Source organism: Peromyscus maniculatus, chromosome 21 (genome assembly GCF_049852395.1).
Source record: "Peromyscus maniculatus bairdii isolate BWxNUB_F1_BW_parent chromosome 21, HU_Pman_BW_mat_3.1, whole genome shotgun sequence".
NCBI classification, from domain to species: domain Eukaryota; kingdom Metazoa; phylum Chordata; class Mammalia; order Rodentia; family Cricetidae; genus Peromyscus; species Peromyscus maniculatus.
In genome coordinates this window covers 27,329,493-27,353,589 of record NC_134872.1, presented here as the reverse complement: position 1 = coordinate 27,353,589, position 24,097 = coordinate 27,329,493, and the positions used below count along the sequence as shown (strand labels likewise).

Below are 24,097 nucleotides of genomic sequence, written 5' to 3'. Positions count from 1 at the left end.
GAGAAAAGAGCCAAGCAGAGAGATGTGGCAAAATATCTAGTGACCCACAGTGTTCTTAAACCGTCCTAGCAGCTCTGTACAGGCTTAAAGATTTGTGACAGCATGAAGTTGAAGAGAAAAAATACCAAGGATATATACCAAAATGTTGACACTCAACATTCCAAAAGCACAAGGAACATTTGAAAATTGCACTTCCTCTAGATCATTCTACAATAACAACACAGTAATCGTGTAACAACCTATTTTAAACCTTCTATTAGAAGCCACTTACACATCCACAGGAATCTGGTCCCCCGTTGAAGAGGGAACAAGTCATCCTTACAATCTCTGCCTCTAACTTCCGTAGTCCGGGGAAGATATCTGGATGTAATGGATTGCTCCACGCGAACTCTCCATAAGCCTGCAAAGAAATGTAGGGGTGTAATGTAAGACGGACTGTTCCACTAAACGACAAAGGAGCACTCATGAGTAAGGTTCTCAGGTATTGGGTCCAACAGTAAGAACTGGAAAAAGGGTATGAACTATTCCCCAACTTAAAGATCAAAATATAATGGAAGAGATAGACATCTACATGTTTTACAATGTGGTAAGGGAAGAAGTATAAATGCAGTTAAAAGTATTAAACTCTAACACCAACAGATCACTATCGCTTTGAATTCATACAGCCACTGTTATTGAATTAATATATCTGTATGTGCTAAGGGATCCTGATGAGGGGACTGCGAACATCCCGAGTGCTCTAGAGGGGTTTGATGAGAGGAACCTCAAGAGATGCATGGAAACTCATCCTATGGAACAGGAGGGAAAGAAATGTGAACGATCAAGACACGTATCTACACGGAAGGTATCAGGGATAATTAAAATAGCAGGTAGCAGTTGGAATGTAAAGAGACACGTCATTCCTACTACATGAGAACTTGACCTTCATCTACAGATAATGAAGAGTTTAAACAAAGAATTATGACCAGGACATTATGTCAAGACATAACTAAGTAAGCCCTCTAACACTAAGGTGTGTGTGGTTTCACAGTAATAAACACAAGGCCTGAAAGACCACAACTCTAACTGTAATTTCATATAAGAAGTGGCGTTCAAAACTAAGCTTGATTTCAAATGGAAGAAGCTACATCCCGTTCTAAAGTCAGGATCATCTTGTGGGGTATGCTTTGAGAACATTATGATCAAGCAGCCTTGCCCTGACTCCTGTATCAAACAACATCACTTCCAGCATAAAAAAATCTCAAATGAAGCCAGCAAAGTGGAACAGACCGTTAGTCCCAGCACTCGGGAGGCAGAGGCAGGAGGATCTCTGTGAGTTTGAAGCAGCCTGGTCTACAGAGTGAGTTCCAGGACAGCCAGGGCTACATAGAGAAACCCTATCTCAAAAAACAAAAACAGTATCCTCAAAATCCAGCCTCCTTCACTAAAAATATGGTTTCCTCAGAGAACCTAGTAAAGACCAGAGATATAAATGACATTTCACCTTTTCACAGTCTGAAGACGCATTTGACATTATTATGCTCAGTCACCTGTTTACATGAAAAGAAACTTCTAAATTGCTCCGGTTTTATTTCAACAGTGAACTTCCCTTAGATGATATTACTACTGTTATTACAAAAGGACACTAAACAGTTAAGTGGACTAGGAACGGCGCCCGTGCACACAGTGCCCCGTGCTCACCTGCACCAGCAGCTCTGTGAGTTTCGGCTCCCCACTGTACACGGCCCCTGAGGCTTTCCCTTCTTGCCAGAAGACATCTGCAGAAAAAGTCAAGGCCCCTCAGTCAGCAAGCAGGCATCACTGGGAAGACGGGTATTAATACAGACAGGACAGACAAAAACTTCAGTGCATGGGTAAAAAAATTCAGGAACCAGACATATGGCTCAGCAGCTAAGAATATGTATTCTCTGGCGGTGGACCAGAGTTCGGATCCCAGTGCCCGCATCAGGCAGCTCACAACTTCCTGCTTCTCCAGCTCTAGGGGACCCCATGCTGTCTTCTAGCTTCTGAGGGCATCTGCACTCAAGTATACGTATCCCCACACAGACACACACCCATACATATCATTTTAAAAATACTTTTAAAGAGTAAAAGAATAAGTTGAGAAGAAACTCAATGCTGTTCTTATATTAAAAAAAAAATTTAATAATGATTTACCACAGCAAAATAGAGATGAAAGGCCATTCATTAATTGTGAGAAAAGACGGGAACTGCATCAAGGTATCATAAAGACAGACAGTGATGTCGCCCCACCCTCAGCTACCTTCTCAACATCAAAGCTGCCCTTTGCCTCCATGTATTTCCTGGTCCCCGTATGACCCTTCTCTGCAGCAACTTCCCCATCCCTTCCTTTCCCAATCCAGGCACAGGAAGTGGAGGAACTGCTATAAGCAGAGCTGACAGAAAAGAGCAAGTGTGAAGTCTCACTACACACACACCCCAGGGCCGCAGCCTCAGCACAGAGCACACCAATGGAGGAGCAGCTCCAGCTCAGGCCCTCCCGTTCTTCCAGGCCTGGAATACACCCTGCAGTAGCCACTTGCCCGGGCCACAACCACCGTTCAAGTGCAGGCATGGAAGTGACCACAAGACAAGGCGAGAAGGGTTCCCCACCGGAATCCCGCTGGCTGTCCCGGAAACAGTCTGTACATATTAACAGATCTGCTGAGACGGGCCCGTCAGGTCTTCCTGCTCCCACAAGGCTGCACCCTATTGGAAGTAGTCTGGGAGAGGGGTGTTGCAGGAACACACTAACCAAAAAGTACATGGAACCACCGGCCCTCCAAAGCAGGGTTCTCCGGTTCTAACAAGAGCTGAACAGCAAATGTAGAGGCAAAGCTCTCCTTCCCACAGCCATGTGTCATCCAGTCTGACTTTCATTCTCTCCTTACAGGACATGGCTGTGTACCATACATCTCCAGGCCGATGGTCACCATGCTTAAGGATAGACAGGGTGCATGGTTTCACATCCTGCTCTTTGACTATTCCAAAGAATACAGATGGGGCCGGGCGTTGGTGGCGCATGCCTTTAATCCCAGCACTCGGGAGGCAGAGGCAGGCGGATCTCTGTGAGTTCAAGGCCAGCCTGGGCTACCAAGTGAGTTCCAGGAAAAGGCGCAAAGCTACACAGAGAAACCCTGTCTCGAAAAAAGAAAAAAAAAAAAAAAAAAAAGAATACAGATGGGTTAGGACATAAAAAATGAAGGCAGGATGGCAGCATATGCCCTGAAAACCATGGAAATCTAGACAACGCAGGTCCCAGGGCTGCTAACGCCTGTTCCATTATTATGGCATCCTGGGCCAGGAGTGCTCAACCTTTTAACATTATAATATGGCACTGTTATCTGCAAACGTGTTGAGCCTCACTCACGGCTACCTTGGGAAACGTGTCTCCATGGGCTACAGGCTGGACATACTTGTCCCAGACCAAATGTAATTCTGTACTACACAATATCAAAAAATCTTCACGTATCCATCATAAACTTTAAAAGCTGTTTGTCAAAGTGCAATCTGAACTGGGCCCTAGAATAGAAAAATGGATACGAGTAGAAAAAAAACCGGTTAAACAGAATTTGTTCCTAGTTCCTAGTGCTGTATTGGTGTTATTTTTCTTCTTTTGACAAATGTAACATGCTTTTAATCAGGGTGAGGAGCACACAGGAAATTGCTATACCATTTTTGCTACTTGATTATAAATTTAAAATGTCAAACTGAAAAGCTTATTTGGAAGGAGATGTTGCCTAGTTGGTGAGTTGCCTAGTTTTTAAATCTAAAAACTAAATCTTAGTTATAGGTAAGATTTCACACTTACCTATAACAGACATGCATGTGTTTATGTTAATAATAGCAGCAGTAATACTGAACATCTATTGAACAACTATTATATGACATATGCTAGACATTACATGTTTCCATGTATGATGTCCTTTAATCTCTTAATCCAACTTTTAGGGAAGTAGAGATTGTAAGAATAAACTGGAGGACACAGAAGGTAAATTATCTCTCCCAAGGTCATACTGAAGTTGAACGTCCAGGCATTTTTGAACCCGAGTAATTCTCAGGTTATGGTCTTGAGCATGAGACTATATGGTATGTGCCAATACATATTTGTATAGCTCAGTAGGTATTAACAAATACACACGCCGGGGCGGTGGTGGCGCACGCTTTTAATCCCAGCACTCGGGAGGCAGAGCCAGGTGGATCTCTGTGAGTTCGAGGCCAGCCTGGGCTACCAAGTGAGTCCCAGGAAAGGCGCAAAGCTACACAGAGAAACCCTGTCTCGAAAAACCAAAAACAAAACAAAACAAATACACACCCATACAGATCAATCATCCATTCATACATCCACCTTCTGATTTTTCCTATTTATTTATTTATTTATTTATTTATTTATTTATTTATTTATTTATTTATTTATTTATTTATTATGTTTATGTTATATTTGGCCTGGGACAAGTATGTCCAACCTGTAGCCCATGGAAACACATTTTTTTTATGTTTGTTTTTATGTTTATGAGTGTTTTCCCTGCATATCTGTCTGTGTACCCATGTGCACGCCTCATGCCATGGAGAACAGAAGAGGGACCTGGATCTCCTAGAAACAGAGTTACAGATAGTTGTTAGTCACCAGGTGGGCGCTGGGAATTGAATCCCAGGCCTCTGGAAGAGCAGCCGGTGTTCTTAAGCGCTAAACCATCTCTCTAGCCCCTGCCTACCTATCTCTCTCATCTGTGCTCATCTTCTTTCATTTTTAAAATTTTGCTTGTTTACTGTTTGAAACAGTATCTATAGAAGCCTAGATGGCCTGATACTACAAGATCTGAGCTGGTCTTCGGCTTGCACCAATCCTCTTAACTCAGCCTCCTAAGTACTGGAATTACAGGCAAGTACCGCCACACCCAGCTTTGTGCTCATCTTTGGATGGTAGAGTTATAGTAAATGTTTTTTAGTAATCTGTGCCTTGAAACGGTTATCACAATTTTCACAGAAATCTGTATTTCATCTGCAATATGCAAACTGGTCTTTGAAGCAGGGAATGGGTCCTCCCGTACATGTAAGCGCCAAGTGACCCTTGGCCTACGTCATCAGTAGCCAATGATAAGGACAGAGGCAGCACCCTTGGGCCGAGGCTTACCCATGGAACTGTACTCCTTGAGTCTCTCCAGAACCTCAGCTGTGCTCAGACCCTGAGCAGGTAGAACTTTCACATACTCTTTGTCCACCTTCAGGAACGGCATGTTCTTGACGACGTCCTTCTTGGCCTTACTCAGCTGTTCTTCGATCTTCAAGGATAAAGGAAACAAAGTTAACTAGAGGGTAAAAGAGTGAGGTGCAGACGGGGAAAGGCCATCTCTGAGATCCAGGCAACGGATCGACACCAGGTACTGCAGAGGTGCTGCTAAATTAGAAGGGGCTTGTCTTTTTTTTTCCCTCCAGGAAACTGAACATTTAGCCAGCCAGCATATACGATGCCCCTTAGAAGTTTAAAAAGCCAGCTTTGCTTCTAAAAGTCGAAGATGCATTGAGTTTCCCCCTCTGCCAGCTGTGCTAATACCCACAACACTGTGCTGCACTTGGTGTGAACTGACTTCAGTCAGCACTAGCCCGAGTGCGACATCGGGCCTTTGTTGCTGGGTTGTCCACAGGGATACTGTGATTGACAAGACAGTCATAAAACAGGCCAAGCTACAGTCAAAGGGGGATCCTGCTGTTTTGCAAGTGATGAATAACTTCAACAGACATCTGCAATGTACCACGAATACGGAGATCCACACAGCTCCCAAGGTACCCACATAGACCTAATAATTGCCAAGAGGACTAGACTACGTCTCCTTAAGCTGCTATGGCCCGTCTATCTGACCCAGAAATGCTAGGAGGAACTAAGGGCCTTTCTGCCATGTCATTTACCAACTATGATTCTTTTCCATCCTCACAGCTACACTTTCTACAACAAGTATTTGCTGAAATACTACTACAGGCTAGGGATACAGTTATTAAAAAACAAAAAAACAGCTGGGTGGTGGTGGCACACGACTTAAATTAATCCCAGCACTCGGGAGGCAGAGGCAAGCAGATCTCTGAGTTCAAGGCCAGCATGGTCTACAGAGTGAGTTCCAGGACAGCCAGGGCTGTTAAACAGAGAAACCCTGTCTTGAAAAAAACAAAACAAAAAACCAACCAAAAACCCGATATACGTTGTATTAAAAAAAAAAAAAAAGCCCTCATCTCATGAAGCTTCTTTTTAGTAAAAGAGACAGAAAATTCTACTAATGGTGCTCAGGAGAGAAACAACAGCAAATTATGGACACAAGATGGCAAGAGCTGCTACTTTTGAGACTCTTGGGTGCTAAGTGTAGAGAGAAAAGCTGTATGTTATAATCAATCTATATGCTACAGTGCTGTGCTTCGGCAATATAGTCAGTGAAGTCGAATGCCCAAGATCTCGCACCACGATTTAAATTTTTCTCAGTCCTGGCCACAGATGAACAGAATACAGAGGATCTTCTTACATGTGGCCCTCAGTGGAGCCACTGAAAAGCTACTCCTTTAAAGCATGTCAGCACCGCAGGCAGCAGACAACTGAGCAATGTTGAGTCATGTTATGCACATTTTTAAGTTATAAATAGAAGGCCATGCTGCATGTACAGTGACCATACAACAGGAACACACTATGAAAGCTGAGTGCTCATGGACAGATCACACTGTTTTAAGGAAAAATGGAACTCCCCACAAAAAAAATCCCATTGGGAAGTATATTAAAAAGCACAGCAAGTACTTCCCCTCCCCAATTCTTACATCTATTACATTATAAAATTTATTTTTTATAAATTTGTAAATTTTTATATTTATACAAAATTTATGTACTTATATATAAATTTTTATATTTTTTTATAAAATTATAAAATGCACATGTTATGTTTGTTTGCTTTCTGTCTTTTCTACTAAAATGCAAGTTCCACAAGAGGAAGGACTTGCTGCTTGTTCAACTAGCACTTTAAAATAGTAAAACGGACTAAGATTGAGGACGCGCATGTGTACACACAATAACTTCCTGTCTCTAAGCCTCAGAATCTGCTTCTGAAAAATGAAGGCACTTACATAGCCTCTAAGGATCTTCAAGTCTATACTTTCCTAAAATTAAGAATGGGTTCTGGAATCCTAGCATTTCTTTGTCTCCAAACTTCCGAGGGGCGAGGACTGCAGGTAAGCAGTAGAGTGCCTGCCTGGCCGGGTTGGGGTCCCACCCATGTGTGATGACTAGCATCACCACTGCTGCCGCCATCACCTTCTCCACCATCACCTTCTCCACCATTACCACCACCACCACCGCCAAGGTCACCACCGCCACTGTTACTCCCAAACCTCGACAAAAGGAACACTGTACTGCAGCTCAGCAGCCAAGTGACTGCCTTGCGTTGGTCAGGTCCCAGAGTCCATCCCCAGTCCCCCACTACCACCACCAAAGAAGGAGTTCTCTTTGGGGATCCTGCTCCGTAGCAGAAAAAGCTTGCCTTTTCTGTATGAGGTACCTGATTTGATTCCCATCACTGCAAAAATCAATCAGTTAAATCCAATCATTCTTGGAAGTGAAGGAGAAAGGTGGAGACATTAAAATCACAAGGAATACTAATGGGGAGTCCTCCTCCCCTTGGTGACACAGCGGGTCTTTCACAGTTGCCCCCCCCTCCCCCACTCTGGGAGACTCCGAGTCAAAAGTGTAGGAAACCAGGAAAGTAAGTGAAGCTGGGAGAAGTCAGAGAAGGTGAGAGACAGGTCAGAGCCGGGCACTGGGGCTCTGAGGACACACGGAATTCACGGGCCTTTACACTTTGCAAGGAGCCTGTCCTGCTAATCTCCCCTTGATAAAGAGCCCAGCCCTGAGGAGGACTATCTTATCCAGTGTGAGTGATAGCAAAGAGGACACAGTGAAGACAGCAAGTCGACGAAAGAGGAGCAAAGAGCAGGAGAACAGCTGTTATCGCTCCTGAGTTTCCAACCTGGGATCAGGGCACTACTGCAGAGGCCCACCTGTTTTTGTGAAAACCGTCTCCCTGGAACATAGGCAGGTTCGCTCCTTACCTATCATCGTTCTGGGACCCACAGACGCAAGAATGTTTCCTGTCTGGATCTTCACAGAAAAGTTTGCCAACCTATGATCTACTCCCCAGATGAGTATCTAAATTCAGTCTGGCCAAATACTGTCCCAAAGCACAGTAATTTCGGTCGGGTTTTCTAATTTCAAGTTGTTCCTTAACAGACTCCTCACCTCTCCTTTGGAGAAAGTGTTAAGGTGAGGTTTCTCAAATGTGGCCTTTCCAACATCTTAAGCCAGATACACCTGCTGGGGGGCATCCATCCCATGCACTGGGAAGCGTTTTACAGTCACCTGGCCTCCACCCACAGATGCCAGGAGCCTGTCTTTAGAACTCCACAACCTGATCAGTTTCCAAACACTGTCAAATGCCCCGTAAGTTTGGGGGACAAAAAGGTCACTCCTCTTCCTTGAGAATACTGATCTGGCAACAGAAAGAAGAGGTACACACACTAAACAGGGAAAGACCCGCAGATTGTGCCTACCTTGCGTCCAATAAATGGCATCTTCCTTATTAGCTTAAATAGTTTCTTTTTAAACCGTGACCATAAACCTACAAGAAAAAAATAGTTCTATTAGTCACATGAAATTCCATGGATATAGCCTACTAGTCAACAGAGAGCAATTATTCAGCTGTCTCTCACAACTTCACTTTCCTCCAGAGGGAATGTTTCTTCTAATTTTTGAATAATATATTTATGTGGCCCTAGATGTCAATAAATGAACACATGTGGTAATGTTTTCTCACCCTCATCCCTCCGCCCAGACCTCATCCTGCCCTCATCTACACACACTTTGTTTCCAGCATATACTTCTAGAGTCTGATGTATTTACCAGTAACAGTAAAGATAAAGTCCCATTTATTTCTCTTTTACTGAAGAGGTAGTATAGTCTACATAGTAAGCCTTGTTTTTCCACTCAGAAATATTAAAGATTAGCATCTCCTCATTCATTCCTGCTGTGTATATATTAAGGTATGAGCAAACGTGTGTTCATGATCATCTATGTGCCAGTGTGCATGCACATGTGCATTCCATGAAAGTGTCACAGCCTAGTTAACCTTCTCCTCACCGAAGGACACATAGGTTCTTCTTAATTCTTGCTGTTACAAACCATCCTAAAAAGAAATAACCTTTTAATACACGTCATACTGAACACACAAAAGTATGTCCACGGGCTAAATTCACAGAAGCAGAATTGCCAGTCAAATGATAGATGTATTCCAGAGTTCCTGACCTTCCCAAGGTTGCCCAATGTGCAGACATCTCTCTACCCTCAAAGCACATGACCAATTCATGCGTCCCTCCAGGACTTATATACCAGTCTCTCAAACAACACTGACCCTGACAACATTTTCCAGACCTAAAAGGAACCTGAAAATCATGGCTGTCAGAGTCCACTTTGAGGCAGTTACAAAGGACAAAGAATTCTGACCCTGTCGATGACAATAATTATAAATCAACAAGTTGGCAGGCCGCTTGTGCATTCACACTGAATACACTTCAACCGATCCTGGAAGCAGCATTTTAAGGCTGGGCTAGGAGGCTTTAGAGGCTCTTTAAGAAGGACAGACATAAAAGATAACTGAGGATCGGAGAATCAGAACTTGTTCAATGTGGAAAAACACAGTTCAGAGCAGCGAGAGAGTAGGCGTTAAGTGAAGTCTTCACTTTTTCAGTCTAGGACCCCCAGGACTCTACCCTGCTTCAAATGCAATGTAGAGACTCTTTTGTTATCCAGGCGTAACTAGGAGACCCTAGGCCGGCTTTCATCCGAGGCGTGCACTGAATACGGACCTTTGTTGCATTCCGAAGGGACCTGGGTAGGGCAAGTCCTAACTCGGTGCCACACGGGCATGTCTACTCCCTCAGCTGGTACTCCTCAGGGCCTGTCTGCACCTCTGCCTTACTGTGCTTGCTTTAGGTGACAATGTCCTACTACTACCGTATCCCATCAACACTGTCAATCCTGGCGACAGAATCACTGAGACCCAGACTACGATAAAACAAGACTGAAGCCACGCCTTTGTTTGCAGAATATTTTCTTCTGGACACTGTAATGTACAACTAAATATGTGTACATGAATTAGCTATATCCCTTTTCTGTATTAAAAATTCTTGCTGGATATGGTGATGCACACCTTTGATCTTAGTACTCAGGAGGCAGAGGCAAGCAGATCTCTGTGAGTTCAAGGCCAGCGTGATCTACAGATCAAGTTCCCGAACAGCCAAAGCTGTTACACAGAGAAACCCTGTCTCAAAAAACAAAACGAACAGACAAAAATTCTTCTGGCCCAGGGAGATGTCTCAGCAGGTAAAAGCACTTGCTGTCTCACTACCTGAATTCAATCTCAGGAACCCACATAAAGGTAGAAAGTAGAAATCGACACCCGAGTTATCCTCTGACCACATGTGTGCTGTGGGACACACACACACACACACATCATATATACACCTAGATGTACATACATACCCCCATAATCAATAAAGATTTTAAAATGTCTTTCCTTCCAAGTGTGGTGGCACATGCTTTTAATACTAACTTGGGAGGAGGCAGAGACAGGCAGACCTCTGTGAATTTGAGACTAGTCTGGTCTACACAGTGAGTTCCAGGCCAGTCAGGGTCACACGAAACCATGGCTCTACATAAATATAAAAAGTGAAAATTCCTTTTAATATATTTGGGGGAAGGAAGGACATGGCACTTGTGGAAGTCAGAGACCAACTTCCAGGATTGGTCCTTGCCTTCCACCTTGAGACAGGGTCTCCTCTTTGCTGTTCACTGCTGTGCACACAGGCTCTGGATTTCCAGGGACTCTCCTATCTCTACCTCTTGTCTTGCCATAGGAGCCCTGAGATTACAGACACACGAAACGGTATCTGGCTTTTTTACGTGGGGGCCAGAAATTCAAACCCAGATGGCCAGGCTTGCACAGCAGGTGCCTTTATGTAACCGCAGAGCCGCAGTTAGAATCAACAGTACACGGGCGTACACTGTGAGCTCACGTTCCTCAGTCAGCAGTAAGGAAGAAGCGGCACCTCAGACAGCTTGCTGACCCCTCCCCTGACTTCCAGCATATGTTCCAGAATTACCCTCCCTACCCTCTGGAGGAGAGCAGAGTTTAAAGATCAGTCAGATTTAACACTGGGCTGGATTTCAGATGTCCAAGTACAAGACACTAAAAATAACTTAACTGTTCTACTATGTAGCGTATTTCACAAGAGCAAGGCAGGCAAAGTCAATTCTACAATTCCATCAAAAAATAATACCCAATCCACTCATCCAGCCTTCCCTTTTTTGGTTTTTCCAGACAGGGTTTCTCTGTGTAGTTTTGGAGCCTGTCCTGGATATTGCTCTGTAGCCCAGGCTGGCCTCGAACTCACAGAGATCCGCCTAGCTCTGCCTCTTAAGTGCTGGGATTAAAGTCGTGTGCCACCACCGCCCGAATCTTTCCTTCCTTTCAAGACAGGGTCTCACTCTATAGTCCAGGCTGGCCTGGAACTTGCTATGTAGTCCAACCCCACTTCCATCTGCAGATTCTCTTGCCTCAGCCTCCCGAGTGTTGAGATTTTAGGCATGAGCTACAATGTCTTCTGAAGGAGTAACATTCTTATCTGTGTTCAACATTCCATTTGGAAGTTAAAAATAAAAACTGGTATGGGTGTATATGGTAAGCCCAATGAAACTGTCAATGTCCACCTAGTTTTAGCCTATAAAAACTCCATCTTGCCTGATTCAATCTATTCATATTAGAGATAGACAGCCAGCTGTGTGATGGTTAATCTCGAATGCCAGCTCCTTTGTATTTGGAATCAAGAGACAAACCTCTGTCTGAGCATTTCCAGGAAGGATTAACCCAGGGAGAAGAACCTCTTCCAGAGTGGGCCACACCCTCAGGGGCCCAGATAGGATGTGGTTTAGGGAAAGGCAGAGCTGTGGCTTTTCTGTGGCCCTTCTCAGCCACTAGAACCTATGTCTTTGGCCTCCCCAGACAGACTAAGGCCAGTGGCTCTCGTGTATCCTCTAGGCAGGCCTGGAGCACAAGACTGCTGAAAGACCCAGCTTCAGAATGAGTAGCTACTGGGGTCTCAGTCTTCCAATGCCAAGACAGTCATTATTGGACCTACTCAGTACCTATTATGTAAGCCAATCTAACGAATCTCTTTCATTTTATTGGTCTGGTTCCTCTAGGAACCCTGACTAATGTAATTCTCTAGTAGCAAGATTTTAATTGGTCTCAGCGGCTTATACATATTGTATACGTTTCCTACAATGAGCAGACTCCTTTTTAATGAAAAATCACATTAAAAGTTAAAATGGCTTGGAGTTCAATCCACAAAGACGTAAATAACACATCTTACTAATTTGTTTGGTAGTTTTCATATGGAATGTTCAGGGTCAGCAAGTAAGCAAGCACCAGGACCCAAGATGATTGTGTTTCTGCTATAAGTTCAGCAAAATGCATGGCACAGCCAACCGACAACTGAAATCTCTAACCACAGAAAACAGAGGCAATGAATGCTAACTAGCTCAACCTGACCATTACACACTACATACATACTTCAAAACAGTATGTTGTACTAAATACACTTTTTAATTTAAAGAAGTAAATACCTAAAACTAATACTAATTACAATAAATAGGTAAAAATGTCAACAGCTCTAATTTTAGTCTGGTTTTATAAATATACAATCTTAAAATGAAAAGTATGGTGATTTTTAGGGGTTAGGGAAAATGGGGACTTTGAAATTTTCTGGGTTTTGAGACAAGGTCAATATAGTCCAGGCTGACCCCAAACTTAGAATCTTCTTGCTTAGCTTTCCAAGGGCTGAGAGGTCAAAGTTGCACCATCATGCCTAGCTCAGGGATTGTTTGCTTGTTGGAAGTTCAACTTAGACTAAAGAGAAAATTCTGAAGAGAGAGATTGTACAATGTGAATTAAGTATGAATACCACTGAACAGTATACTTTAAAATGAGAGGCTGGAGTCTAGTTCAGTGGTAGAGTACTTGCCCAGCATGCTCAAGGCCCAGTGTTTGATCCCAGCAAGCCTCTTCCCAAGCTTAAAAAGGTAACGTAAGGCATGAACATGGTGCACAGACAGGTATGTAAGCAAACACCCACACACATAAAATAGAGAATAATTTTAAAAGGCAACATAGATGTAAATGTACTATCACAAGACAAGACAGATGAGATGAGATGAGATGGAGGAGAGGGGGCGGGAGGGAGGAAGGGAGGAAGGGAGGAAGGGAGGGAGAGAGGGAGAAAGGGAGGGAGGGAGGAAGGGAGGGAGGAGAGGAAGACAGAGAGCATAAATGAATAGATGAATACGATGGGCTCCTTGCCACTGACTCAAACACTTCCCGGGTAAGGAGTCCACCCGAATAGACAACTAAGGCTACAGCCACACGTAAACCATGATCTGAAATGAAAGGCCAGTCTCATCAACAGTGTAGGAGGAAATCCAGCAGGGAAGAGGACCAGAAACTGAAGACAGTGTGTTAGAGCTGCGGTGAACTATAATTTTAGACAGGGCAGTCACGTCTCATCTCCACTTTAATTAACAAGCTCTAAAGCATATAGCCGGGCGGTGGTGGGGCACGCCTTTAATTCTAGCACTCGGGAGGCAGAGCCAGGCGGATCTCTATGAGTTCAAGGCCAGCTTGGGCTACTAAGTGAGTTCCAGGAAAGGAGCAAAGCTACACAGAGAAACCATGTCTCGAAAAACCAAGAAGAAAAAAAAAAAAACAAGCTCTAAAGCAGTGGAACTTGCCTCTCAGCTGTCATGTTTTGCAACATTTATTTTGTCTTAACTGCAATGCTACTAAAATAGCTCAATGGCTACATGATAAGGAGATAAAAACAACACACATACACACACACATACATGCGCGCGCACGCACAAAACCAGAGCTGGAGAGATGGCTCAATGGTTAAGAGCACGGTCTGCTCCTTCTGGAGGACCCAGTTTCATTCCCAGCACCCACATGGCAGCTCATAACTGTCTGTAGCTCCAGTTCCAGGGGATGTGACATCCTCACACAGACAGACATGCAGACAAAACACCAATGCACATGAAAATAATAAGAATAAAATCATTTTTTAAAAAGGATAAAAACAATCTAGTTTCTAAGCGGACTTTCCCGGGGAAATGAAAAAAGAACAGTTAAAGTGCCCCCAACAGATAGCATTAAGGAGGTGAAGCAATGGAGAAATACCAAACAAATGAAAAATGATTAGATTTTCTTCAGTTATTTATTTCTACCAAGGAAGTTACCCAAGATATTAGTAAGTGTGGGGAGAGCCCAGAGAGCATATAAATATAATCAAACAACTTCCCAAAGACAGCAGCCTGTGGAAGAAAATAACTCATAGGGTTACAGTCACAGTCACCTAGAGGTCTAGGTGAGCGAGAGATGGATGTGTGGGAAAGGTGCTTAGGCCTTAGGAAGGTTGGGACATTTGCAGGCCAATCACTGAAAGACATCTCATCCTCTGCAGCCCTGAGGAGTGGCATCCTTCCCATGTCCACCTGAGAAGTCACTACTACTGTCCTTTAAGAGAAGTTCAACTCCAAAGGAAGGGGAGCCATACATTACCGTGCAGATATCCCTAGGGCCCACTTGGCAGGCAAGCGTTAGCTTACGAGCACTGCTTCTAGTCTTTAATGAAAAGGAAGGCCATGAATGAAAGCAATACATTTTTACTCTGGGATGACACAATTATGTTCTAGGAAGAAACTGGTACTTAAAAAAGGTATAACTACACTCTGAGACACCTGTGAATCTTTACAATAACTAGTAGCTCAGGAATGTTTATGTCAACTACAAATGGAAAAAAAAAACCCACAAAACCATAAATAATAATAGTTACCCAAAAGTACTAACAGAACTTCCCATCTAAATAGATTTTCAAAGGCAGAACTAAACTCAAAGAGATGTTTCCAACCCATCACCCACGAGTGACATTCCAGCCTACCTTTACAGAAGGGGCAGTATACTTACTCTCTGGCTGGAAGATAAGCTCATACACCCAGACTATCAGCAGAGTACACAGGACACTCCATGCAATTAGCTGCCAGGGCTCGTATTTGGTGCAATACCCGTTCACATAATTCTTGGCTTTTGTGGAATATGCTTCCAAAATCTCCAAGTAAGGCTCAAAGTCCTTCTAGAAATATAAGAGGGAAAACAGAAACATTACTAAACTCAGAGAAAGGAAGTCTGTTCTCGGTTCATTCTTCAATCCTCATTTTTCAAGGGCAAAGTGTTATTCACAATGTGGCCGCACCTCAGCAATAATCTTATCATCTTCTGCAGCCCTCAAAGTTTCTACACCAGTTGCTCCCATCTAACAGTGCCACGTGGACTTTGATACAATTTTTGATCTGCTTATTCTGTAAAATAAGAGGACTAATCTTGATCGCGTCCGTGTTAGCGATCACCTTTATCTCACTGCCAGGACTCTGAGACCGTTTCTCTCTAACAGCTCTCAATGTGAGTGCCACTTTTCCTGTACTCTGTATGAATTTCCCCTTCTGTGTGGATCCAGACTGTGACGACTTCAGGTGTGAACCGGTTCTGTCACAGCTACTCACCTCGGTGTGCTAACAAATGTGGCGGGGTTCCTCCACAACTTAACTATATGCACACTGAAATCTGAACTTCATATTATTCCCATATCACAAAATACAATCTGAAAATGTAAAAACCAAGCATCAAGATGGTTCATGAAAACAATCCTAGCACTCCGAGGTTGAAGTAGTACCACAAGTGTGAGACCAGCCTGGACTACATAATGAGACTCTGTCTAAAAAGAAAGTATAAATCATTCTTGGATCATGGCGGCAGATTCGACTATGAGGTTACTGCTGGCTAGTCCCTGCTCTAAAAACTCACTTACCCACTCTTGACGTCTGGCACAGTAGTTTATTATCACTGTATCCCACACCGTACCTGACATAAACAACAACAAAATCTCATCTGTAAACTTACCAGACCCAGTCACAAGCTGGGATGGAACCTAGGATCTCCTTCATGCATGCCAGATCCAGGTAAATATTCTACCACTGAGCGACATCCCAAGCTCCTCTTTACTTTTAATTTGGAGACAGGGTATAACCAGGTTGCCAGGCTAGTCTCGTACTCCCTTTATAGGCAAAAGCAGTTCTCAAACTTACACCCTCTTGCCTCAGCCTCCCAAGCAGCTGGGATCACAGAACTGAACCACTAAGACTGGACAGATCTCACTCTTAAGAACTCATCTCTCTCTCCCTGTTTCTGTCAAGTATTAATTTGTGACAGGCTTATTGCAACCTGCCTTGCAGTCTACTCTTCTATTTCTTATCTCCCTGACTACAAGGTGAAGCCCTTTAAGACCTGTTCTTATGCCTATTTAGGAGGCCACAGCGCCTTGCAAAATTTAGTTCATTGGATACTTTGTTATTCATTCACTCAGTTTTTTTTTGGGGGGGGGCGCAGGGGAGGGGGTGGAGAGGTGAGAGGGAGTAGGGTGGGGGAGATGCGGGGAATGGGGGGGGGTTGGTTTTTCCAGACAGGGCTTTTCTGTGTAACAGCTCTGGCTGTCCTGGAACTTACTTTGTAGAGCAGACTGGCCTCAAACTCACAGAGATCCACCTGCCCCTACTTCCCTAGTGCTGGTATTAAAGGCGTGCGCCGCCGCCGCCACCACCACCCAGCTGAGAGGATAAATTTTAAGCTAGTTAGAAAGGTAAAAGAAAATTCTACAGGACATTTAAAAAATTATTTTAAAAACGGCCTATCAGGAAGAGTACAGCAGCTGAAAATGCATAAAAAGAACCCAGGAAGAGCCCAAGTTCTTACCATGTGTAAGAGTGAAGTACCAGAACTGGGACCGTCTTACCCCCTTCGGAGTTTCCACCACGGAGCAGGCACACAGCCTTAACTGAACACCACTGTGGACAGCGGAGGGGAAGGGAAGCAGCAAGCAGAGAACTGAGGCAAGGAGGAGTTGGAACCCTGGCATAAAAGCACACTGCACCTACAATCCCAGAATCTGGAGCAATGAGGCAGCATAGGAGGATGCTGATTGGAGTTCCAAGCTAGCCTAGTCTACATAGTGAAACCCCTTCTCAATAATGATATGATAATAATAATAATAAATAACCATAGAGAAAAATAGTACAGAAGGTAAAATTACAAATCAGTAAGTTTTGGTAAAGTTGTAGGTGGCATCTACTAACATTGTAAATCTGTATCTACTTTGATCCAAAAACACCACTTTGGGGCTTCTATATTGTTCTATATTGATCTCTCATTACGTTCACAGAGAGAAATGCTCAAGTGTGTTCCTCTCAATGTTCTTTCTAACAGCAAAAGAAAAATTCAAGAAATAGAAATGTCCACAGATAGAGAAATGGTTAAACTATAACATATTTTGTGTACCCATGTTGAAACACTAAAAATAAAGATCTTTTTATAAAGGAAAATAATACTGAGTAAAAGGAAACAAATCAGGACAATAAAAAAAAAAGATATAAACTGTTGAACATGCAAGTAATTTTTTGCTGATTATCTGGTGAAGATGACTAAGAGGAGACAGATATCAGCAACTTCAGCTGAGTGATTGCTAGAAAGGGAGAAATGAACTAGGTTTGCCCTTACGTGATATAACATTGGGAATGTTGTATCAATTTCTTATCAATTTGATAAGAAAAAATACACAGTTTTGCTTTGTGCTTCCTATGTTCAGATGGAAAACCAAATGAGATATAGCTAGCTTTTGCTCCTGGTACCACATTTCTTGCCTTCTCCTACCATGATGGGCTCCACCCCTCTGGAGTCATAGCCCTAGACAAATGTGTCTCTCCACGTAAAAAAAAAAAAAAAAAATGAGGGCTGGAGAGATGGCTCAGAGGTTAAGAGCACCGACTGCTCCTCCAGAGGTCCTGAGTTCAATTCCCAGCAACCACATGGTGGCTCACAACCATCTGTAATGAGATCTGGCTCCCTCTTCTGGCCTGCAGGGATACATGCAAACAGAACACTGTATACATAATAAATAAATAAATCTTAAAAAAAAAATGAAAAATGAAAAATTGGGGTGATGTGTGTTTTGTTTTAAAGACAAGATCTCAACACTATAGCCCAAGCTATCCTAGAACTCACTACATGGCCCAGGATAGCCTTGAACTAGCAGTAATCTTAAGGATCCAGCCTCTGCATGCTGGGATTATAGATGAAAGCCACCATACTCAGCTAGCAACACAAACCTGAAAGACATCTCTGAAGGTGCAGAAGCTGGATTTAGTGACTGTCCCAGTTAGCATCAACGTCAACCAGACACAGCTTAGTCACGTAAGAAGGGAGTCTTGAATAAGGGACTACTAGGTCACCCTGGCCTACGGGCATGTCTGTGGGGACTGTCTTGACTGTTCCTTGGTGTAGGAGGGCCCAGACAACTGTGGGTTTCACTATCCCGAGTAGGTGTTCTTGGGCTGCACTCAGTTAAGCTTGAGCCTGTGAGTAAACCAGCAGGCAACATTCCTCTGCAGTTTCTGCTTCAAGTTCAGGCCCCGACTTCCACCAACGATGGTCTGTGACCTGGAAGTATAAGCCAAATAAATCCTTTCCTTTCCTACGATGCTTTTGGTCAGTGTTTTATCACAGTAACAGGAAGAATACTTGAACAAAACCTTTTGGCTATGAGCAATCATGGAGTGAGAATAGTACAAATAATTCCAACTTTTCAAGTTCAAGTTTGAGAGATTAGTTAAGTGGTTTACAGTTAACTATGGTAAGACTAGAAGAAAAAGAAAGCTAAAGAGGTAGGAAGATGGTTTGAAAAAGGATAGTACTGGCTTGCGTTCTGTTCCTCTTGGGTATCTACTGTTGTTACGAACATGAAATCTCACAAATACAACAGGTACTTAAATCCTTCTTGAACCTACTAAGGACCAAATGCTTACATTCCCCACATAATTTCTGACCCCTCAAGCTGGAGTTATCAGGAGGTAGAAACCTTTAGAGGTTACAAAATCATGGAGGATCCTCCATGAGTACAATTAGTTCCCTTACAAGAAGAGACAGACCCCAGAGAGTGAACTTGCTCCTTCTAAGGGAGGTCACAGCAAACAGACGCTGTCTGGGAACCCCTCATACGAACTCTCTTCTGAACTCTCTTCACCTTCTAGAAGTGGGCCCTCAACTTATGTCGCCTTAAACTTAGACTTCCAGCCTCCAGAACTGTCAAAAAAAATGAGGTTTTGTTGTTTATAAGCCACTGTTTAAGGCATTATGTTAAGCATCCCAAATGGACTAAAACAATACCTTTCATAATTGGACTAATAAAAGGCAATTAACATTAGGCAAGTTTTAGGTTCCCTGAGGGCTACCCATGGAAACAGCTTATCTACAACAGGTGGCCATTCCCCAGAGTCCACTGTTGCTATCAACAACTTCAATCCTACAAAGCAATGGCAATTCAGCAAAAAAAATTGGGAAAGACCAGAGCGGTCTGTCACCATCAAAGGGATGCCATGATTTCTACCAGAGGAGACTTGGGTCAAAACTGTGATCAAACCATATAGTTAAACAGTATGTTTTGAGTGGTGGTACTAACTCTTAATTCACATAGAAATTACATGTTAGCAATGTCAAAAGATAACATCTGATACTGATTCTTCATAGCATTGAATGAAAAGGAACATTGGAGACAAAGTGAAGAACCAGGAGATGAAAAACAAATGCTCAAAAGCCTTAAAATTATATTATATAGACAGTCTTCATTAACTCAATCACAAAATTAAATTCAGCCAAAACATATTTTCTTGGTGACTGCGTCGATTCTTTTTCAAAAATTATTTTTAATTTTCAAGTGGGGGGGGGTTGGAAACTACCCATCATGGGTGCTGGGAACTGAACTAAGGTCCTCTATAACAGCAGCTCCTGCTCTTTGCCCTTGGTCAACTCTCTAGACCCAACTCTGTTGATTATCAGGAAGAGAACGGGAATCCTGGAATTCCGTTTCACTCTAAAGTCTCTATCTCCAAAGACAGAATAACAACAAAGTAAGATGGGTCATGACAAGCGTTTCGTAGGCAACTAAGTAATAATAACAGAAAGTACTTCTGGCTTCATGCTAACGCCCTTCTAGTGTCACTACAAACAAGCAACGGGCTCAGTCCCCAGTGAGGACGCACCTCAGCACACAGACGGCTCACCGAACAGTTCTGTGGAGTAACCTAGCATTGCCTCCTTGAAAGAAGGCAGCTCCTTTGGGTCTTGAAAATAGTACAAACCCCAAGTTGGGTCCTGATGCAACACTCCAACACAGAATCTAGGACCTAAAGGGAACCTTAGTGACCAAGTACAACATAAACATTCTCACTTTATAAGCAGAGGCCCCACGGGTTTGAAGTGATGTGCTTTCGATCCTACAGAAAGGTTTAGGACAGAATCAAGGGCCAGAAACCTACGTTTCCTAACTCAATAATCAGCCCTCTCCCCTCTCTCTGTTGCGATTGCAGGTCTTGGGACTGAGCCAAGCTTGAATACCAAGTGTACACTCTACCACTGAGCTAGAGCCCCAGCCTTCCCAGTCTTCTTTCAATGCTGGATTCCTAGTGTCCCTGGGCAGAAGACGGCACACTGCATTCAACGGTACCCCAAGGGCTTGCTGTTTATAACTCAGGTTCAGGGCGGACTCTATTTTGGATATACACTACCATTCACATCTAACTAAAGCTGTACATCTAGTCCTAACTACCTATCAGTAGCCGCTGGCACAAGAACTTAGTAAGGACTAATAACTCCAAAACCTCAGGTGAGCTGAGACACTCTAGAACAGGTAAACTGACACACTGAAAACATCTTCAGGATGTTAGGATCCAGGGACTCCGAATAAGAAATCAACACACCGGGGCTGGAGAGATGGCTCAGTGGTTAAGAGCACACTGGCTGTTCTTCCAGAGACCCTGAGTTCAATTCCCAGCAACCACATGGCAGCTCACAACTGTCTGTAACTCCAGTTCCAGGGGATCTGACACATTCACACCAATGCACATAAAATAAATTAGAAAAAAAAGAAAGAAATCAACACACCAACTTCCATTGGTATTTTTAACCTCAAGACTGCAGAGGAACAGCCCTGCATGTGGAATCTTCCACCCTAAAAGTTCCCTTTTTTGCTCTATAAAAGCCCCGAGCCTCCTGCCCCTGGGCACACAGTCTCCATTCCCTCATAGAGACTTCTGCCCTTCAGTGTTCTGATGAAGGAAAATCTATTTCCATAGAGATCTGTCTCCTCTTTTATTTTCACATCAGCTCAATCAATCCCAATCTAAATTTAGTACCTACTGTCTCCTCTAACAACTGGCTACTGGTTTTTAAATAGCGGAATATAAGCTAAGATTGTATGGTCAAAACCTCTCAAATTGCCTGTTTGTTCCAAAGCATACATCTGGCCATAAGTGAAACCTTAGGCAGAGAGTAGATCAGTCACACCCAGGAAGACATTCAAACAGTAATGATTTTCTTGATCTCTATAAATCACTATAAAATTAGTTCTGGGAAAGCTATTTCCCAACAGAAGATTGATCCTTATACCACAGCACAATGCACTTCTAATGTGCTAAACATCTAATACGCCTTGAATTGGTCAGTTTTTAATGTGTCAGTCACAGTCAACTGCACTAGCCTAGGGGCACTGTAGTTTAATCTGACCTGGAGCAAAGCATTCAACCCAATGAGGGAGAACAGTCCAAAGATTTTTAATCCACGGTCTTCTGGTATTAGTAAGAATATAAATAAGATGGATTAACCCCCTATCTGCTACAACACCCAAAAGAGCAGCTTTACCACTGTAGGAAATCAACACTTACTCAACTAGTGAAATAATTATAATGCTTATATCCTTTAGATCAAGTTTTGCAAGATCCTAGAAGTTTTACATCTCTACACTGAAGCTGTTCAGGGCACAATGGCTTCGGACTGAATATGGAAAAGAAAGGCCAGTCACTTGTAACTGAGCTCTGCATCCACTCAACTGACAAGCTCACTAATCACAGTATCACAGGTCATCAGAGCAGATCTGTCCTCCACAGGCAAAGATACTGAGATCCAAAGATCACACTGTAACAGGTGGGAGGGGCCAGGGGAAAGGATACAAACTTGTTTCATTTTTCTTTCCCACGGCCTCATTTTTCAGCATCTAACTATGGGGGTGCAAACCAGAAGATCCTCAGTTCTCACAGTTCCTCCCACTTCGTTTATCTTAACAGCCAAAGTCAAGCCTCCCAGCTTCACCACCCCACGACCAAGAGACAACACTGTCCAACGACCAGAATGGCGTCGACAAAGGCCAAGTACCTCAGACTACAGGCTTACGTGCCTGCTACCTGTTTCTAAAAGAGATGGACCTCTACTGAAAGAAATTGGTTCAAAAAGTCCTCTGGGGATTAGGGAGATGGCACAGCAGTTAGGTGAGTCTGCTGCTCTGGCAGAGGAACCAGGTTCGGTTCCCAGCACCCACACAGCTGCTTACAACTATCTGGAACTCTGGTTTCAGGAGATATGACACTCTGTTCTGGCTTCCACAGGCACACATGTGGTACATATATACATATGGGCAAACACCATACACATGCAATTTCTTAATTTTTTTAATTAACAACTTCAAAGTCATAAAAAGTTGCTGTTTGAAATAATCTCAAAAACTACTCCAATCTCATTTCGATGTTGAGGAGACTAAGGCTCAAACACTAATCTCAAAATGTGTATCCCTTAGCAAAAGAATCTACTGTCTGGTTCACCACTTTCTACTAAACCAATGGAGTCCATCAACATTACTCAAGGGCTGTGGTAGAGAATATCCCCACTAGAAGTTTACTTAGTGCAGAAGGCCCAGAAATATGTATTCTGAAACAGGAGCACCACAAGTTCAAGGCCAGACTGGGCAACTTAGTGAGACTGTCTCAAAATCAAATAATAAAAACAGAGGGTGAGAGGGCTGAGCTGGTGCTGAGTGGTAGAGCACTTGACTAGCCCGAGGTTCAATTTCTGGGACAAGGGGTGGGCAGAAATGGGGGGCCCTTTCCCCATCCCTTTCTTTATAGGGAAATAGCAAAACAGCCCACTTATATTACTGAGACCCAATTACCCAGCTCTTGGGAAGGAAGAAGAGGAAATCCCCCAAGCTTTCTCAGGAAGCAGTAAATGAGCCACATCAATCCACCAGGCCAAATGGATAGATCAGTGGTTCCTAGTATTTATTTCTTGGACAGACACTACACAAATCTGAATCTTCTACCTTGCGATCCTTCAAAGAAAGGCACAGAAGTGGAGATCCCTTACGTAGCATTCCTAAGGCCCTAGATGCAACCTCTGCCAGAAATGAATCACTACCAGCCGTGTTTGGTACGAAGCACACTGAGCGCTCATCAGAAAGGCACAGATCAGCAGAACTGACCCTTTCCCCCAGTTGGCAGTTGGCTCAGCACTTCAGAGTTCTTTACTGATTGTCCCCAATCAGAAAAGAAGATAAGGCTTAGAAAATTAGATAAGGCTCTGCATCCGAAAGGATGGGCAGTTCAGAGACGGGTCTACACTAGAAGAATGTGAAGACTGTAACTCTGAATAACCACCTATAGGGAAAAGAGGGCAGAAATTTCTCACATCTGGGGATTCCAAAAACCACTGTCTTGAACAAAAGCACCACACCAGCCATTTTTTGCCTTTTCTCTATGCCGGTGTCCTTTTCTACAGAATCATATATTAAAAACTGTTTCACTCTGTGAGTTCAAGGCCAGCCTGGTCTACTGACTGAGTTCCAGGACAGCCAAGGCTACATAGTAAAACCCTGTCTCAAACAAACAAACAAACAAACAAAACCAGCGTTTTGCTTTCACCGGTAGAGTGAATGTGTTATTACAAAGTGAAGATTCTGTTTCTCACACATTCTGATAAGGAAAAATAACTGACTTTTGGTAGGAAAAGTATTCATTTCATCTTGCCATTCAGTCATC

The 24,097-nt window shown here is 43.3% G+C and overlaps 1 protein-coding gene across 2 annotated transcripts in view; it reads right to left on the bottom strand.

Moving 5' to 3' along the window:
* Positions 1–24,097, bottom strand: part of Sgpl1 (sphingosine-1-phosphate lyase 1) — a 52,338-nt gene that overhangs the window by 14,641 nt on the left and 13,600 nt on the right. For both annotated transcript variants that reach the window (XM_042266528.2, XM_006972700.4), the window contains exons 3-7: positions 15,099–15,264; positions 8,578–8,645; positions 5,135–5,282; positions 1,681–1,757; positions 272–400 (exon numbers count right to left, since the gene is read on the bottom strand). In XM_042266528.2, coding sequence (XP_042122462.2) covers positions 272–400; positions 1,681–1,757; positions 5,135–5,282; positions 8,578–8,645; positions 15,099–15,264 — 588 coding nt within the window. The remainder of the gene's footprint in view (positions 1–271; positions 401–1,680; positions 1,758–5,134; positions 5,283–8,577; positions 8,646–15,098; positions 15,265–24,097) is intronic.